The sequence below is a fragment of the Corvus hawaiiensis genome, chromosome 7 (assembly GCF_020740725.1).
Source record: "Corvus hawaiiensis isolate bCorHaw1 chromosome 7, bCorHaw1.pri.cur, whole genome shotgun sequence".
Taxonomy (NCBI): Eukaryota; Metazoa; Chordata; class Aves; order Passeriformes; family Corvidae; genus Corvus; species Corvus hawaiiensis.
Window position 1 is genome coordinate 3089746 of NC_063219.1, and position 19160 is coordinate 3108905.

The 19160-nt window shown below is 40.8% G+C and overlaps 1 protein-coding gene across 1 annotated transcript in view; it reads left to right on the forward strand.

Moving 5' to 3' along the window:
• BARD1 (BRCA1 associated RING domain 1) overlaps positions 1–19160 on the forward strand; it is a 40851-nt gene that overhangs the window by 9065 nt on the left and 12626 nt on the right. Inside the window, exons 4-7 of the mRNA XM_048309253.1 lie at positions 1524–2521; positions 9942–10022; positions 10716–10888; positions 17933–18041. Of these exons, the coding sequence (XP_048165210.1) occupies positions 1524–2521; positions 9942–10022; positions 10716–10888; positions 17933–18041 (1361 nt within the window). The remainder of the gene's footprint in view (positions 1–1523; positions 2522–9941; positions 10023–10715; positions 10889–17932; positions 18042–19160) is intronic.

The window sequence follows — 19160 nt, forward strand, 5'->3', positions numbered from 1 at the left end:
AATCTAATATGTAACATGATTTAATTCAAGGGGTAAGTAGGGTAATGGGATCAAGACTAAGGAAACATTTAACTTTGCAATATTGCTTTAAAAGAAATCTGTGAATGTCTGTTTAATTGTTGAATTACACAGCTCTCTTTTAAGTGGAGGTTCAAATGCTTTTTTTTATGACTAAGGGATTGGAACCAGTGTGTTTGCTGCTGAGAGTTTATCCCAGCTTGCTGTGAAAAATGGGCTGTAGTTACTAACACCAAAAATAAAAGAGAAGGTATGCAGAAAATAAATTATCCATAGAAAGTTAATGCACTGAAATGAAAGTGATAGATTGTTGCAGTGAGTGTCTGTCACTTTTAATAATTGAGACTTCGTATAGTTTATTCCAAGAATGCTTAAAACCCTCCCCTCCCTTCTAATCTTGGTCTTAGTGCTGCTTCAGAAAAAAAATAGAAATAACAAAATTCATATTGGTTTTGTGTTTGCTTGCTATAAATTCACCAAGACTTTTGTGAGTGGTAGTCCCTGAGGTATGAGGCAACAGAAGGAATGAGTAGTGCATTTACTTTGGAGGACTTCTCCAAATAACCTAAAATAACTTGGGTTCCCATGAAGTAATTGGTACAAAATCTGCTATAGTTCTTTTGTGTCAAAAGACCTGTCAAATTAAATTAGTGTCTAACTTTGAGGTCACTTTATACTCCTTAATTTATTCTTAAGCCATTGAGGACAGTATTTATAGTCCTTGTTCTCACCTGTTATTTCATGTGCTGGGAGTACAGGATATTCCTCCGTCATCTTGGTCATTGATTTGTAATGTGCTGTACAAATTGATTTATAAAATTGCTCCACTGCATATTTTTAAAGAAATGTTTGAGATATCAAAATGATTAGCTTCCTTGAAATTATTTACTACCAAGGGGTAAAGGAGCAAATGACAGGACATGATTGCTTACAGATTTCCTATATATTCCTCTGATTCATCTGCTGTATCTGTGGAATCAGTCAAGATTTCTCAGCAATGCTCAACATTTTTATAAGGATATTATTTTTGCTTGCTTACAGCTATTCTTCCTTTTCATCTTCAGATGAACTGTAATATCTCTTTAGAAAATTGTTTCTGTGCTCTTTTGTGTATGCACATGCCTCTTTGTTAAACCTATTTCCAAGGAAAACTCAGTGAGAGAACCAACTTCTGTCCTTTTCTGACCTGGCCAGAACTCCTCTGTGCACGTGCTGTGTTGTGAACCCAGGCTGCTGAGGAATTTCTCTGCCAGGATGATCACTTGCCTGATGGATAGCTGTAGCTGCACTGGGATCTCTGAGCTCCAGAGTGGCATGTGACCTTGCCAGGGCTTTTAAAGTCACTACATGTGTCTTCTCAGAAGGAATGAAAGCACTCATAGATTGTATTTAGTAACACTTCATCAGTTACTGCAGTTGTTGTTATGATTTTTTTTTTTTTTTTTGCTTTGTGAGGTTCTGAAGAGTACTCCATAATTATTTTTACTCTTCCCTGATGTACTTAGATTCAGCAGAAGTTACATCCACACCGACTGACTCAGACTTGGGAAAAAAGAGCAAGAAGGAACAGATAAAAATGTGGTTTAGTCCAAGAAGCAGGAAGATTCGATGTGTTGTGAAGAGGAGTCAGGCTGAGACTAAAAGCAATGACCTTGGTCAAGACACATCTTCAGTTTATGATTTCTTTCCTTCCCCTCCTCAAGAGAAGCCCTCCAAGCCGACAAAAAGACCAACCCAGAGACAGAGGAAGAAGATGAAAAAGAAACATCTAGCAGACATTAACAAAGAGTGGAACTTAGAGAAACCTGAGCAGAAAGGAGTCGAGGAGAAGATTCCCAAGGAAAAGTGTGTGACCATCTGCAGTCAGCCAGTAGTGCTGTGTACTCCAGAACCAGAGAGTCCTGAAGAAAGACCTCAGCAGGAGTCTGTAAAGGAAGCTGACTCCAGCAACAATACAGAAGATATGGAAGTTCTACCACAGGCAGAATCCCCAGAGAAGAAAGATAGTGGTGAGGTTGTGTGCTCTGCACGAGATAGCAAGGAAAAATATTGTGCTGCAGAGACAACACTCTCAATAGAAAAAGCAGTTATGCCTTTGAAACGTGGAAGGCAGCAATCCAGACTTCAGGGTACTCCTCAGTCTAAAAGAGCAAGGAGAAGTGAGAGGGATGTTCCTGGGAAGTCAGGCAGGCAGGCCAATGGCTTAGAGGAGTCACTGCAGGGCTCCCCCATCTCCCCAGCGACGGAACACCAGACACCAGTTCAGATTTCTTCCTCTGCATCCAATCTCACTGACACTGGAATGAAGACAAGAAGATCTGCAGCCCTTCAAGTGATAAACAGTCCTTCACTTTCAGAATCTCCTTCTACCCCATCCACTTCCAAGACTTGCAGCCAAGTAGCAACACCACTCAGTCCTTTTGTGTTGAAATCCCCTGGTGGCAACGCAATTGCCAGAAGGAATTACAAGGGAGAGACTTTGCTCCATGTTGCTTCCATCAAGGTAGGACCATCATCTTCTAGTTCAGCTTCAAACAGAAGTTTACAAAGACAATGTTGTTTTAAAAATATTCTGGAAACCAGTTACTTTAGAACACTGTGTTTTGGGGAAGGAAATCTCATTTTGTGATCTTCTAGGTTTATTGGGAAGTTTCCAATCTGATTCTCTGATTTCATAAAGAAATGACTGTTGGAATGATCAAAGATGATTATACTTGGAAACTCAAAGCATTACAGTTTCAGTTATACCTGTGAGTTCTAGGAAGTGATAAGCATTTAAATGTTTTGGCCTTGTGTGCCAGAAAGCTGTCTCTGATTTGTCATAAGGAGTCTAGGAACTGTTTCAGATCTCTGATCTTGATCAGTTCAGTCTGAGCTGGTAACTCAGCCACGACAAGATCTGAGTTATCTACATAACGATAACTGTGAGACATTATTTAACTATTATGTAAGCTTTGAGATCCACCACCTGATGCAAGTGTTGGCTCAAGGGGAGTGAGGTGCTGCACCCTGTGATTCCCATGCTGAGCCCTATGCTCTGAAGGAAAGGGACAGGGCTGGGATGTTCTCAGTTTTATGTAAGGTCAGTGTTAGTCATGGAATGACACCTAACACTCATTATGTTGTTATTATCTTAACCGGTTCCTGGTGTGGTAGAACTTCATGGCTTTGCTCTTTGCAGGGGCTGTCCTTGCCCATTGCCTTGTAAAAGCTGGGTAAAACATGTCCCACTCGTCACATGCACTCATGGCAGCTCCCTTCTGAGAGGTCATTTCAAAGAGTTTGTGGTCTGGCAATTTAAATGCACTTTGTGCTAAATCATAAAATACAAATGCTGTGTGATTAATAAACTGCATATACTGGAAGCATTGATTGCTCCATAAGCACCTGACATTTATACAGCACTTCTCTCTGGTGAGACAGAGGCTGTTCTTGATAAATAACTGTGTCCTCTTTCAAAGGCATTCTAATAAGCCACTCCTGCTGCACAAGACCTTTTTAAATGGAAGTGTCAGCTGAGCTGAGTCGAGTTCAAATCTCGTATTTGATGTCATTAATATGGAATTAGGGGGGAGAAAATGAAATGTTGTCCTCACAGGACTCAAGAGCTTTGAAGGAGGGGTCTCCTGTTACTTCTCGTCCTAAGTCCCGCATGTTCCTCTTTATTAAAACACTGTTTACAAATTACCCTTCTGTGATTTTCTGGGGATTTGTAATGAATACAGTCATGACTGACTGGTTCTGAAAAAAATGGATCTGCCTTGGCAAGTTTTCACACAGGTATGGTTTCCAGCAATATGCCTGATGCTTCTTTGGAATGCAGGTATTTCATCTAAGAAAACAGCACCCCTGCAGCTTGTTGAGACATGGAGTCTTGGCATATTGGTGATATGCCAATAAGGTGGTTTTTCATTGCAAAGCATTTTGAAAATAAATGAGGAAAAATTAAACAGTTCATGCTGTAGACAAAAAGGATAAACATGTTTTGATTATCGAAGTTCAGTGGTGTTGCTGGCACTCCTTACTGCCGTTGGTACAGCCAAAAAAAAGCTGACTTCCAGCTGGAGTGTGGGCAGTGGGATGGGCTTTTTCAGTCCTGTGTGTGAATTCCTTTTGGTGTTGTCTTCTGATGTTTATAATTATTGAGCTAAAATGGGAAATGGCTTCTGTTCCTCATTAGTTCTGCTGTGGTTTTTATCCAGCAGCTCCATATTCATTGAGGTGCTCATTAGCAAAGGCTTGTGTAGCTAGGTAGGGCTTCAGGGTGATCCCAAAGTTTGCTTTGAAATGGAACTAAAATAACACGAGGGAAGTGATCTCTCGGTTATGATCTTTTAACCTGCAGGAGCCCTGTATGGAGCTGATAAAAGTATTTTCTCAGACTGTTCTTGAAAATACCAGGCTTTATGCCCTTTGTATATTCTCAATGTGGGGTTTAGATTTGTTTGGTTGGGTTTTTTTGTGGGGTATTTTTCTTTGGGTTTTTTTTTTTTCCAAATTAGTTCTGTTTTTTTTTTCTGTTTCTGAAAGAAGCATTTCTCTTCCAGTTTCGTTTTATAGGCAATTTTTTTTTCTTGTTGTTTTCACAGCCAGTAATGTTTTTCCATGTGTGTAAAGGGAAACAGACTTGTAGCTGCCACCCTCCCCCAAAGTAAAATGAAGTCTAATTCTCTGAGACTTCATGAATTATAAAAATAAATCTGTATTATTTTCATTAGCTGTTAGGGTCTAATACCCAGATTTTAATTGAAGCTAATTGAATTCTCCCTTTTTTCTTATTTAAAATAGATTATGCCCAATGTTAGCAGGCATGAAAAGTTAGAGTGTTGTGCTGTTTCTAATGATTCTGAGGGATTGAGCCCATTTACTACTACTCCTAGTAGTTATTATTTTACTGAAATCAAAATGGTTCTCAAGAAAGGTTCTAGTGTGGATGAACCTAATGCTGAGTTAAACTAATAAATGAAAATAAATGTGACTCTTCTTGTAGCAAACAGCAGATGTGTTTATCTTCAGAGTCATTAAAGGTAAAATCCCAATTAGTTAAAATACAGAATGTGACCTATTCAACTCTGAGTATTCCATACTAGTGGGAAATTGCCCAATCAACAGCCCTTCCACATGGGAGTTTTTTACAGGAAGAGAGCAAATTGTTCACAGGATCAGCTCTTCCATGGCAATTAAATCACAGCACAGCGCCACTTAACGAGTTTGTGTGGAGTCCTAAATCTTCTGCGGACAGAAGAACCCCCCAGTTCCTTGGCACTGCATTTCAGGTCTGGGTAGTGCCTGTGCTTCTCCTGCTTTGCCAAGGGAGGTGATGGGGCAGAGCACAGTGGGATTGTGCCACTATGGATTCCAGGGAGAGGGACTGTGAACTGCAACACAGGAGGGTGACAGAGGATCTTGGCAGCAGCTGCACTGTTACAGGGAGTGGATGGGAAAGAGCTGGGAGAAGGCTTGTTAATGCTTCAAGTTAGAGGGAAATGGGGAATTGCTCCTGCTCTGAGGAAAGAAGAATTTGCGTCTATGCAGAGCATCTCCTTTGTTTGAAGAGAGAGATGGTGTATTGGGACTAGTATTGGCTACCTCCTGTCCCAGGTACCCTTTAGTTTTGACAGCTCAGGATGGCTTTCCCTCCTTGCTGTCACTCTAGGGAGGGCTCACAGAAAGGCTTCACCCATGGCTAGCCTGCTGTGCTGGACTCTTCATGATCTTTATAATTAACACAGTAAAATAACTGTGAGATAATTCCTTGAGCCCGTGAGAGTGCTCCTTTTACTGCTTTATTACCAGTTAACGACACATTAGGAAGGAGAGCAGAGAAGATGTTGTGGTTTTGTGAGCATGTGATGGCCAGCATCAGGATGGCTTTTAAATCTTGTTTTCAGATGTCTGACCTAATCAGCTGGGAACTTCCTTTCTTTTGGTACTGGATCTCTTGTGTGCCATGGTTGAGAGCTGTGTCACAGAAGAACATCTCCCCTCCTGGAGAAATGAGGTCAAGGCAAATATGAAATAGTGCAATGGTTTCAAATGCAGGACTTGAGAATATGGAAACTGGCCATGAGTCAAAGCAATCCATCTTCCGAAGTGCTGATTTGGAAGCTTGGAAACAAATTACCGTTGCTTTTTCAATAATGCTTGGTTGTTACTTGTCTTGTTTCTCAGGCAGGTTAACTTCTTGCATGTTTTCTCTTTATTGAAGGTTAAGCATAGTTTCTTGTATGTTTGTTATTAGGGAGCGGTCTGCTGTGTAGGGAATTAATTCGGAGGATTTTGAGGTGAGGAACTTGCAGGTTCCTGGAAAGAGTTCACAGTCCCTGTAAAGCACTTTAATTCATATTTATCCTCCTTGACCATTTATGAGTTGTAAATAATCTAGTTCCCCCCCCCCCCCCCCCCCCCCCCCAGCTTAAATGAGCAGATGTCATTGTGTTTGAAAGGTGGCTTTTTTGGTTCATTTGCTTGACCTGAAGACTGAAGTGGCTTGATTAAATTTGTAAATGAAGGAGCAAGTATTTGGTTGAAGGGGTACAGGTTTTTAGCTTCATCTTCATGTACTGTCCTAATTCTTTGCATCTCTCTCTTTAACTGGTAGAATAGGTTTTCTTGTAGAATATGTTCGCATTTATTTAATAATTTGACTTTTTGGTGAAAAATGCCTTGATTAATGGAAATTGTAAAGGGCAAAATGAAAAAAAAACCCTGTAAAATGTAACTGAAAGGACACGTGCAGTTCTTAACCATATGTAATAAAATCGGGACTTGAGGGAGAAAGAAAAGAAAAACCCTACAACCTTGTGTAAGCCAAGCAGAGATAGTTTTCTGGGCTTGAGCCAGCCGTGGCTGCAGGAACTAAATTCTCATTGGGAAGAGGAAGTGCTTGTAAAGCCGAGTAAATGCTCTTCCCTGTCTAAGCTACTGCCGGCTCCAGGTCTGCCAACAGATGGCCCCAGCGCCTTTCCTGCTTCTCTGGCTTCCCGAGCTCCCGTGAGCTGCGTTGCCGAGGAAGAGCAGACCCATGGCTTTACTGTCTTGTCACTACAGCTGAGCTTTGTTATGAGCATGAAATGTCCTGAGCTTTGTTTGTTCCGAATGGATAATTCTGCATTCTGCAGTAGCTCCTGCCTCTTCAAGAGCTGGATGTAATCCTTCATTGATAATTAGATTTCAAAATAAACACTTGCCTGTGAATTCTTAATGGTAGGAGCATTTTTCTAGCTGGTGTTTGCCTTGTTCTCCCTTTCTGAACAAGAAGTGTTTCCACTTAACGTTTCCCCTCTGTTGCTGCAGACAGTCAAGAGGGTCTCTCCTTGTGTCACTTGGTTATAGCTTCTTAGTGGAGACTGGTGATTTTCTTGCTGCATCAAGTAAACTCAAGGAACTAAATGTACAAAATTAATTTCGGCATTAGTCAAATCACATGTTTATGCAGCATGTTGAAATTAGTCATTCCATACTAACAGGTGTAGTTTCTTCTGCTCTCTTGTGGAGGAAAGACATGGAATTGACATATTTGTGTCTGGGACTTGCACCTACGTGGTGCTTACTCTTTCTTGTTTAGAGTTTAGCAAAGCATTTATGAGCTTATAAATGTTAGTAATTCCATCAACTTTGATAGAAGTGGCCAATATAAAAAAGAAAACACACTTTTTTTTTTACCCTTGGATCGCAGTTATTTGGCTTGACTTGTCATCTAAACCTGTATCAGCCTCTGGAAGATCCAATCAAAGCTCAGAGGCACCTGTGGTTGGATTTGATGATCTTAGAGGTCTTTTCTAACCAAAATGATTCTGTGATTGTGGTCCTGCTTGCAGGAGGGACTTGATAATGTGTCTGTTAATGATCTGCGACTTGAAATTGAGTCTTCTGCTTTTTTTAGCTAAATGTTCACGTTATGGTGACTGACTGAAGAGCCTCTGAGGACACAAAAGGCACATTCTGCTGGCTGTTTTGTTAAAATCTCTCTTGTAATCCTGATTGGCAGCGCCCATCCAGTCACTGCGCAGCTCATGACAGCTTTCCCTCCTTGCTGTCACTCTCAGTGCTCAGTACTGGTTGTAGGGAGCAGGTTCCATTTACAGATGACATGATGACAATATTTATCTTCTGTAAGCAGCAAAACACCAATTTTCCAATTCTGACGTGGGCCTGGATTTAAGTCAGTGGATGTTGTCAGTCCTGGTGTCCACACCATCAACGTTTCCTTTGATAAAGCCACAGTGATGTTTTACAAATCAATGCTCACATAACCGATCTGAAAAGCTGTGATAGTATCTAATGCCCACACAAATTATTAGCTGTGCTTCCTGCTTTAAAGCAGTACTCCTGAAATGTCAAACCCTTGCAGTACATGTTTGCAAACTGAACTTTAAATGATAAGCTCAGCTCTCGCTCATTATAGATAATTGTGTGTTCTCTCTGTTGGGAAGGATCTTAATGCTGAGCGCTGTCTTGGCTGCCTCTGAATAACTCCTCAGGTTTGATGCATGTCTGTTACCTTGCAACCATAAAGAGTATGCTGCTGCTAGAATCCCTTAATTGCTTTGAAAGGTAACATTTTGCTGGGACATCCAGGTTGTGAATATAATGCATGAAATTTATCTCTGATGTGTTAATTTCCTTGATGGTTGTAAAGCCAGTGAGTCTCAGCATTATTTCTGTGAATTTTGAGTTTACGGTTGTTGCTTGCTGGATTTATTTTTGCAGAGCAGTCTGTCTTAACATTTTTTCTAACTTAAAGAGTGAAGATTAAAGCTGTTCTGTTTTTTCAAAGTGCTTCTTGGTAACAAAAATGGATTAAGTTTGTTTTTATTGTATTTAAAGCTTAATTTAATATTCTCTTACCTTTTCTAAGGCATGCTGTGAGTAGTACCTAGAAATTCCTTGACTTTCCACAACTTAAAGGCATTGAACTTGATGTATATAATAGATTAAATTTCTCTCCTTCAGATCTTTTTTTGTATTGTATATTTGGCCTTGGCAAGAGCTACATACCAGTTTGTATATTTGTATCTTCATTTGGGATCACAGTACCCTGGCCTAGGCAAAGTGTCAGCAGTTGTCTTGAAACACTTGATTTTGCCTAAAATAATAAGAATTGAGGCCTGCACTGCAGAGATCTCCTTGCCTCAGCTTCCACAGCTGAGCTCCTTACCTATTTATAGCTGCATCTGGATATGCTCCAATCTTATTACCAACTTTGCTTTTCAGGGTGTCAGAACCTCTGATTCGCAAATTCTGCCCTTCTGCTTCCTTTGCCTCATCTCTATTCAGCCTCTTTTCCGTAGCCTCTGCACCAGTTTCTACCCTTTCCACACCTACTTGCTCACAGTAAAAACTGAATATAGCATTTTTCCAAAAAGCAAATTAAAATTGTTTGGTAGATAACTGTTAGAGAAAGTGTCAGTGAGATTCAACATAAAGTAGTAATTGCAGTGTTAAATAAAACTCTTTTCTTTTCATGGAAAACCAATTCCTAGAAGCTTGTCAGGCTTATTAATTTATTTTACCTATGTTTTCAGTCAGTTATTTAGATGAGCTTGAAAAAAATCCAGTCTGAAGGACGAGGAAATTCTCAATAAACGTTCTTGACTTTAATCCTTGCAGTTGACTGTAGTGGACAGATTGCAATTAGCACAAACTTTTCCATTTATTTTGAATTAACTCTGTTACATGCATTGTTTTTGTCTAGAAATATGTAATTGTGTAAAATGTGTGGGTGGTTCTAAATGAACAGCAATGATTGTGTGGTCTCCAGATCAGTTGAGCTTTTGTTATCATGACAATATCTACATGAAAGGCTTATATCATTACATTTTTATTGCAGCTGAATTTATAATTGGGCATCTCTCAAGTTTGTGTTGTATCTGTGTATTTTCTTCATTACTTTCTCATAACTATGGCTTTCTCCTGTGTAGGGTGATTTAGCAGCTGTGGAGGAGCTGCTGAAAAACGGGGCAGATCCCAATGTCAAAGATAATGCTGGCTGGACACCACTGGTGAGTGCTGAAGGCTTCTTTCTCTCATCTGTCTGCTAATCAGATTTCACTTCATCCCTCCTTTCCCCTCACATATTTTAGTTCCCTTCACACACATTTAGGTGACAGAGAATTATGCAAAGTGAAGAAGTGATGATAAACAAGGTTAAAAGAATTCATTAGCAAGCACTGACCTGCCCAGGTGTAATTCTCCTTTGCTGCGGTGTAGGGCAGGCTCTGAAATCGATCAGCCTGTGACTCTGCAAATGCAGAAAATACAGCTACGATAACTTGAAAATGATGAATTCCAAACAGTGTTTGTATTTAATGGGTTCCTAATGTCCTCAGTGGTTTGGAAATATATCAAGTAGTGGAGTGAAAAAATTGCTTACTAGAATTACAGAAAATAAACAAAAGGTTCTTTTCAACCATGACTTCTTCCTCTCCTGCAGAATACTCCTGATAGCCTGTAAGGTGGGGGGTTTTGTTCCCTGTAGTCTAATTTGCACACAGTTGGCCTTTGTTCAGTTCTTCTCAGGGCTTTTTGTTAGTGCTGGGTTCCCAGGTTAATTCCTGTCAGGAGTGTAATGCGGTAGCCTTGCATCATCTTCCCTGGCCATCTGCGGAGTGCTGGAAAGTGGAACTGCCGTGAGAGGAGTCCTTCTGTGAATTCTGTTTCACCCGAGTTTCCCCGCCGTGGCTTTTCCCCCCCAGCACGAGGCGTGTAACCACGGGCACAGGGAGGTGGTGGAGCTGCTGCTGCAGCACCGGGCGCTGGTGAACACCACGGGCTACCAGAACGACTCCCCGCTCCACGACGCTGCCAGGAACGGGCACGTGGCCATCGTGGAGCTGCTGCTCCTGCACGGCGCCTCCCAGGATGCAGTGTGAGTACATGTGGAATCTTGCTGGCATTAACCACAGCTACAACATCCAGAGTAGATGTTAAGTGAATATGAAGCAGAGCTAGTAATAAATGTGATTTGTATGAAGTGAGAGGGTGGGTGTTAAATGTGTGCTCTGCTGTGCTTGTATCTTCCTTTTCCAGGTAGGTGTTTCCTTTCCATTTGGCTTTGTCCTAAGCTTTTCTCAGGACGCCTGAGTCATAGATAGCTGGAGTACTGGAGACTCTACTAGGAAAGTAACAACATATGCTCACCCTAATCTTACACTTTCCTGTTGGCATCTTGTTATAGCTGCTGTCAGCTCTAAGATGCTGAGCTAGATGAGTTTTGAACTGCTACAGCTGTTTTTTGTCTCGTTACTTTTACTGCACTACTTGCTAGCAGAAGGCATTTTGCTCCAGTCTCTTCTCTTTTCACAAATGACATAGACACAGGTGGAGATTTGGGAATTCTCACTTTTGCCTTTTTGGATCAAAGCACTAATCCCTGGTACACCTTTTAATTTAAAAAAAAAAAAAAAAAGCTAAGTAATATTTTCAGTTGACTCTTCTATACAGTTAAGTCTCCTGAAGATTTTGGCATTTATGTATAGGAGGTGCTAAAGAATCTTTCAGTCTGTGGATAACCGTGCAGCCTATTAGTATTTCAGACACTAAATGTAATTCTAGGTGTTGTATTGTTGTTGTGCCAAGGCCTGTGTGTATAAATTTGAGTCCAGTTCAAGTTGTCAGTAGGTGTGTGTGTATAGTAACACAACAGGATGAAGTCTAGCATGATACAAGTTTCCTTGGCAGCCACAGGAAGAAGCATAAACAAGTTCAGCTTAATCACTTCAGCTCTCAATATTCACACTCTTGGAAGCATACAGAATTAAGGTGCTTTGTGGGAAAGCATAGGGTTTTCATAAAGTCCTAATCTTGAATATATTAGAGTTTAAAAAACAACAAGAAAAAGCCAAAACAAATCAACAAGCTCTCAAGACTTCAGCATGAAAAAGTAAAACAAGGATCAATTTTGTCTTCACTTTGTTCTTGAGCAACAGGGACCCGTGCACCTGGAAAAGCTGACAGCTTCAGAGATTTTTAAGCCTTTTGTATATGAGGAACCGGTGGTGTCACACTTATCATGTGTTTGTCTGGTGTTTGAAAGCATATCACAGCCAACAGCTTTGCTGCAAGGTTGTGACAGGGTTTCAGCTCTGGTGGGTTTGCACAGCTCAGGCTCCAAATGTCAGCAGTGGACTCTGCAGGTCTCCTGTTAGCCTTGGTCTCTGCTGCGTGTGCTCACACAAACAGAGGTGAGGCTGAACCTCTTTCAGCTCATTCTACATGAGCAAACATGACCCTGTTGAAACAGAAGCTTTTTAATCAGGGAAGGAGAGATTTATGTAAACCTTAAGCCCTGCTTTAACTTTTCACTGACTGTAGATAATGTTTAGTAAAAGTCTCTGAGAACAAATTTAGCTGCCATTAATCTTTGTGTGATTTGTCTGACAAAAGCAACCATGGGTGCTGTGGCACAAATTCAGTCCTGTCCATCCCTCCTGCAATAACTGAGTCTTCCAGATCTTCTGTAGGCTCTCTATCTCTGGTTGAAATGCCACTGTGTGTGTTGATGGAAAGGGGTTGGGGTTTCCCCTCCTCCATTTTTACAGAGAGCATTAGAGCCACAGAGAAATAGATGTACAAGCAAAGTGTTCAGGCTTGAATAGTAAGACTCTGCTGACCTCTTCCAAGCACTGTCAAGAAACGATGGAAACAGGAACAGTGTGTGTGGGACTCCTAAGAATGCCTCGTGCCTCCCTTCCCTCCTGTGCCCTGATAGCTTCCAGCAATGAATTGTGCTGTGATCTTTCCCTGGATCATGACTTTGCAAATCTTACAGGGTGTTTTTGCTGCCACTGCCTCTGGTAGCTGTGGTCCTAATTAAGCAGTGGTTGGATTTGCCTAGGTAAGTGGACTCGAACCTTCTTTTCTGTAGAAGGTTTAGTTAATTCTTTCTTCCTAGTGGATGTAGGTACCTTTATAATGGAGTCCCATCTGACAAGAAGCTTGTTTTTCTTCAGTGACATTTTTTCCTAGATCCCTGAAATCAGCAGACCAGTTTTAAAAACAGGAGATGAGAACAGGCTGATCACTTAAAATGGTGCAATTATAGTTCATTTCATTATGGCTAATTATAATTGGTGTCTTTGTACTTAATGCTCACCTTCACATTATTATTTTAGGGTCTTTACAGTAGAAATTGAAGTAGTGATGAGTAGAACTTAGAGCTCTTCTCCAAGGTTTATTTTTGTGGAGTGCCTTAACTTGAGAGGTGTTCAGTATGTGAGCTAAGACTATACCAAACCAATTTTGTCAAATGGATAAATTGGTCTAATTTTAATTCACTTTTTTTTTTCTTTTTGGTGTTTAAAACCCTTTCTAGTCCTTTTGTAGGCTCTTCAGACCTATTCTCAATGAATTAAGTTTCAGCCAAGGAGAGGGCCCTCCTTAATGTGATGGGATAAAGTGATTCTTCTTTATCTTACCGGAGCAGGGAGGAAAGTTTGATTAGTTCACTGTGGTTGCTTAAGTGTTTTACTTTAGCTAAGCTAAGTAAAATGTGAACATGACAAATGTGTTCAAATGTTACTTGGGACACCATGAAATATGTAGCATGAAACCTCACAGAAGTGACTGATGTCTTGCTGCTGTCTTAGCAGTAGAATTAACTCAGTTTTGTGTCTTAATATCCCTTGTGTGTTGGAGAGTTAATCTACTGGAATAAAAACAGAGCTTGCATTGAACAGCCTGCTTAGAGCAGTAGTTTCGAAATTTAGCATGATACTCAATTGTGCCAGATGAAATATATTTTAAAGGTGTGCAGTAATGACTGACAGCAGGTCCAAAGGTAGGTAAGACCCACTGGTCTGTGGAGGGATGTAGGATATATCTGGAAGCAAATACCGCTGCTTCCTGAGGGACCTCAGTGGGTGAGGTACAACCCTATCCAAAGAGCTGAGACTTTGCAGTTTCTGATTTAGATATCAGATATTCACAAACCCATCAAGTGCATCTCATTCCAAGTACCTTTCAGGCTATGTTTTTGTCCTTTCATGTTAACTCATAGTGCATTAAGAAATAGCTCTATATAACAGGAAGCAGCCACTTATCTTTTGGACCAAGCAAAAACAGGTAGGGGCTTCCTCTTTTGGCAGAAAGTAATCCTGGGATTTCCTAATTCCTTGGCAAATTTTTTTTTTTTTGGAAATCTGTGAGATTTAATAGTTGTGGCACTTCATTTGTCCACAACTTCATTGAAGTTTTCACTGACTGGGAGAGATACAAACTACAAACGAAAAATATTATATGGACCAGTGGACCTATTAATTGTCCTACTGGTCCTGTTAATTTTTTAAAGTTAATCTCCTACACATAACTAATTTTTATTTTTATGGCTTTTTAAAACGTGCTTGAATTCTGTCTTTTTTCCTTGCTTCACAGCAAGCCAAGTGATTTGAAAAATTAGATCTCTGCATTTGCAATTTCACAGTACTTCCTAAATGCTTTCACTCAAATGGGCTGTCTTTCCAGTTCTTCATGCACAGTAAGTTCAGCATTAGTAAAAACTGTCGTCTTGCTCTATTTTTTTAGGTGTAGTAGTTGTGAGTCTGACTGAACAAACCTGTGGGAATGCTTGGGGGTGGGTAGACCATGGTCCTCAATTATGAATGGCACAGGGACAAAAATGATTATGACCTGCAGTCATTCCAGGAGGCATTAGACCCATGAGTCTGATATCTTTTTGTCTGCTTGTTCTGAGTCAAGATAGTGCAGGTCTTTGCTGTCTGAGTGCAAGACAGTATGTTGAACTTGCTGCTGACAGCAGGTTAATTAAAACCCTGGCTCTGTTTGGATATCTCAGATGGTCTTTCTGGCTACACAGATTAGGTTTTCTTCCCTCTGTCAGGTTCAGGAAAGGTTTCTATTTAGCACATTCTCAAAATCCAGGTGCTGCCTGGAGAGCCCTGCGCCGCTCAGATTTCCAGGTGGGAGTGAGTGGGTACTGCACTGAGACCTGGCTGCAGGATTTCCATTCAATACTGAACTCTTTTGTGGGGCTGAGACAAAACTTGGTTTATGGAGCAGCTTAAAACTCCTCATTACAAAGAATTACAAAGTATTATCTCGTGGAAAGTCATACTCAGAAGATTTGGTTGAGTTGCTCTTCACTGGGCTCATCTTCGTTCTCAGCACAGCCATCCTAGTCTTGGATTGGATTTGTTCCAGCTGTAACAGCCCTCTGCTGACTATTCAGTACCTTGATGGCTAATAGATGGCTGCTTGCACCCAAGGGTACATCTGACTCTTGCATGTTTTAAAAAAACTTCCAGAAAGCCCACTTGCTTTCTGGTAGAAAGAAGGATGCCTTGGAGACCTCGTATTCCAGCTTAAGCACCTCACTGATTTCTCTCTAGCAGAAACAGTTGTGTCTTCCTGCTGAGTGTGGAACTTATCATGTGCACTGGACCCTTTCCCAACAAACCCAGATTTGTAGGAGGAGCACACAGAGTTATTGGCATTTCTGAAAACACTCTTTGTGTGTTAGGGTGGACAAAGTGTGCATGTCTAATTTGGTTTTGCATATTGGATTAAAATTCATCTTTTACTCGGAACAAAGTGGATGATTTCCCTTGTTCAGCTGGTTTGGATAAAGATGGATGTGAGCACCATTTGCCTAAAACTTCTGTTTCCCATTCCTCTGCCTTACTTAAAAACTACAAATATAGTTTTCATCCTTTCTCTCTGAAAAGTAAATTACAACACTATCCTACTTGAAAATTTGTTGTTAGGTTGTGTTCCTTGTACTGTTCTTTTTTTTATGTAAACCCTCTTTTCCCCTGTTTCAGCTACATTTGCTCACTCTCCTTAAGCTCAACAATCTGCTTAGTTGCAAATATTCAAAACTTTTAAACCATCTCTTGTGCTGGTGTTCCTTTTTCAGACCTCAGCTCCCAAGTTTGTCACAACTTAACTGTGCCACCTTAGCATGCTATAAATAGCCCTTCCTTCTTCAATGCTGCCTAATGATGGGACAGCATATCACAATGGTCTAGTAAGAAGCAACTGAAACAAGCTTAAAACTAGGAAAAAATTGTACGTGAATACAGAAGGAGTAGCTGGAGCTCTTATTTGTGCAGTTTAATTGGCAAAAAATTTTCTATATTTAACTGGGATGGTCTATATATTTATCTATGGTAAATATTCATGAGGTTTTTTTCCAACAGTCAAGAATCTTACTGTGCCTTTGGAGGGAAAAGCAGTCCCAAATCTCTACTACTGACATGCAGTGATTTCCTCCCTCTGCTTAGCTCTCAGTGAAAGGTCAGCCAACTAGCCTCAAAGTGATTTTTAGTGTGTGTGATTATATATATATATATATATATATATATATATCCCCTCTCTGGATGCATTGTTCAAAGGAACTTTATCTTGCAGCAGTTTGAGTCGAATGTTGGCCTTATTTCAAGGAAGGGCAAGAGCTACCCTGATGATGCATGACAAAGCAGGAACAGCATGACAATATTTAATGGGCTGCAACTCCCAGGACTGGGCAGAGATTTAACCAATTATCTTTTAGTCTGCAGAGTTTTTCTGTCTTATTCCTGCACCATGCTCATTAGTAGCATAGAAGAGTTTGGGATTGGTAATAGTGTAAAATACCGTCCTGGACTCTTCTGTGGGGGATTTTTGTGGATTGTTGTTTTCCTAAGGGGCTGTGCTAGTGAGCAGTGCTCAGCCAGCAGCACAGAAGGGTGCCGAGGTCAGACATCCCTTTCAGCTTAGTGCTGGCCAAAGCCTCCCAGTTAAGTCAGAGTGGAGACTTAATAATTTGAGCTTCTCTTTGGGCTGGATTGGGTTATGGCCTTATGTGGAATTACCTGTAAAGCTTCCTGGATTCCTGCTTTGCACAGGAATTCGTGGCTGAGAGAGCACTCTTCAAAGCTGCAGTGGTTTTGTGACCTCTTTAAATGTTTCATTGTTTGATGACTAAGCTTGCCAGATTTCAGACACTGAGTCAGGGCTTTGTTCTCGGTGACAAGCTTCCCCTCCATAACGAGCTCTTATTGTGCCTTTGGAGAGCCAGAGCTAAGTGTGTTGGGGAGAAGAGGATCAGCTGCAACAGCCATTAATCTCAAAAAGGGCAAAGCAAGCAGAATATTCCCCAGAGTGCTGGTAGAGGCTCCTGTTTGCTGGTGGCAATTATACCTGTTCTGCAATTTCAGGCTTCCCTCCCCTCACTACTGTCCTGCAGCAGCGAAGTTGTGTGAAGGAGGAATTGAAGCCATGGCTGAGCTTGATGTGTTTATAGCAAATCACCTCTGTCTGAGGAGTGCTAAAAGAGGAAATCAGTCTTGAAGCACAACTGATAACTATGAGGTGCCACATACAATCAATAGATTTCAACAAAATTGGCAAACCGACTAAAATCTGACTGAATTGGCTATAATATGTTGTGTGGAACAGCACACTGAGGGAAAATGAGATGCATACTCAGATTTTGGGAGTGCAAGGGAGCCGTGGTTCCCAAGTAGGAAGCAGATAGCTTTTTCTGTAAAAGCACAGCCACATCAAGCTCCCATGTTTAATGCACTACGGAGAATCTTCTGACGTGTCTTTTGTGGCAAATGGATAAGCCAAAAATACATTTTTTGGTTACATGACTGCAATGAAAGATTAAAGCTGAAATTTCTGGGTCTTGAAAATGATATCAAAGTGCATCTTGAAACAGTTTAACAAGGATGTGGTTTATTTAACTGAACATTCTGCTCTGAACATCCCTTACTCCTCAGCTGAATGCAACAGCTTGTAATTCTGTATCCATCTGTCTTGGATGCAATTCTTACTTTAAGCTTTGTGCTTTTAGCTGAAATTACATATTAATAAGAAAGTGGGAGGGAAAGCTACCCAGCTAATATGCATGGTTAGTTAAGAATCAAGTCACATTTTATTTACTTAAACCCATCTGTGCTTGTTTTGCCAGTAATATATTTGGTCTGCGGCCTGTGGACTATGCAGAAAGTGAAAAGATGAAATCTGTGCTAATGTTACCAGTGAAGAATGAATCATTTTCACTTAACCAGCCCTCTGAGGTAAATGTCTGTGTGGGTTTGTTTTTGTGTTTTGCTTTTTAACAAAAAAACGGCCATGTGTTCTTCGTTGAAGTATTGAAGGCTTGGCTGTAAGTACAGTGCGTCACCTGCTTTACAGGGAGATTTAAAATAGGCTGGGAAACTGTCTTGGACAGTATTTCTAGGATGTATGTGGAACACTGACAAGCTATGAAGTTCTGTGTTAGAGCTTTATCTGGGAAAACAAAGGATGTTTTTTGTAATGTGGTTTTATTATAGGAGAACGAGCCTGTGCTATTCCTCAAGTATCACTGCTTGAACTGTACTATTGATGTTGTTCTTCTGCATAGCTAAATTTGTTCTACTTACCAAACTGTCTGCAAGCAGCAGCAGTCTTTGTTCCAGGTGCTTTTTGTGTCCCCTTAAAAGGCTGTTCTACCATCGTCCTTTGTCCAATAATGAAAATACCAGCTCAGCAGTTGAAAATAACTTTAGGGAGATTGTTTTGGGTTTGGTTTTTTTTTTCCCCTCCTCCTTTGGACAAAGACTTGTCAGGACTTGTATCCAGAATCAGGTACTCAGACCTAACAAGTTACTGCATTATGAAATGCTTTGTGCTTCCTAATGAATGAGGATTAAGCTGACCTGGCTGATAGAAACAGCCCTAATCTACTCCAGCCTATGCAGCCTGCTATCATCCCTCCTCATTGAGGGCACAATATACCCAGTGGCCAAAAGTAAACTGTTGCAGCTAAACCAGGACTAATGTGGCTGTTCCTCCTACCTGTAGCAAATGTGAGATGTGGCTCTTCTGTGCCAAACCATTTTGGTATTTGCATTTGCTTTGGGGTGAGTGTGTGCCAGGGGATGGCTGCTGGCTCACTTGGATGATTTGATCCAGAGCCTGAGGCTGTGGGGTAACTGGATCTTAAAGATGTGTCTGTGCTATGGAATCTGGAGTATTTAGGAAAATCCAGGAGCTAAAGTATTCTACCCTTGTGAGCATAAAGCTCCTCTTACTTTGCATTAGTACTGTCCGCATCAAAAACCCCACTTAAGCATTCATTGCTTACAGGGCAAAGTATTAGGGATCTTGACTAAATGGAAATGCAGATATTAATTATAAAGGTTGCTCAATAC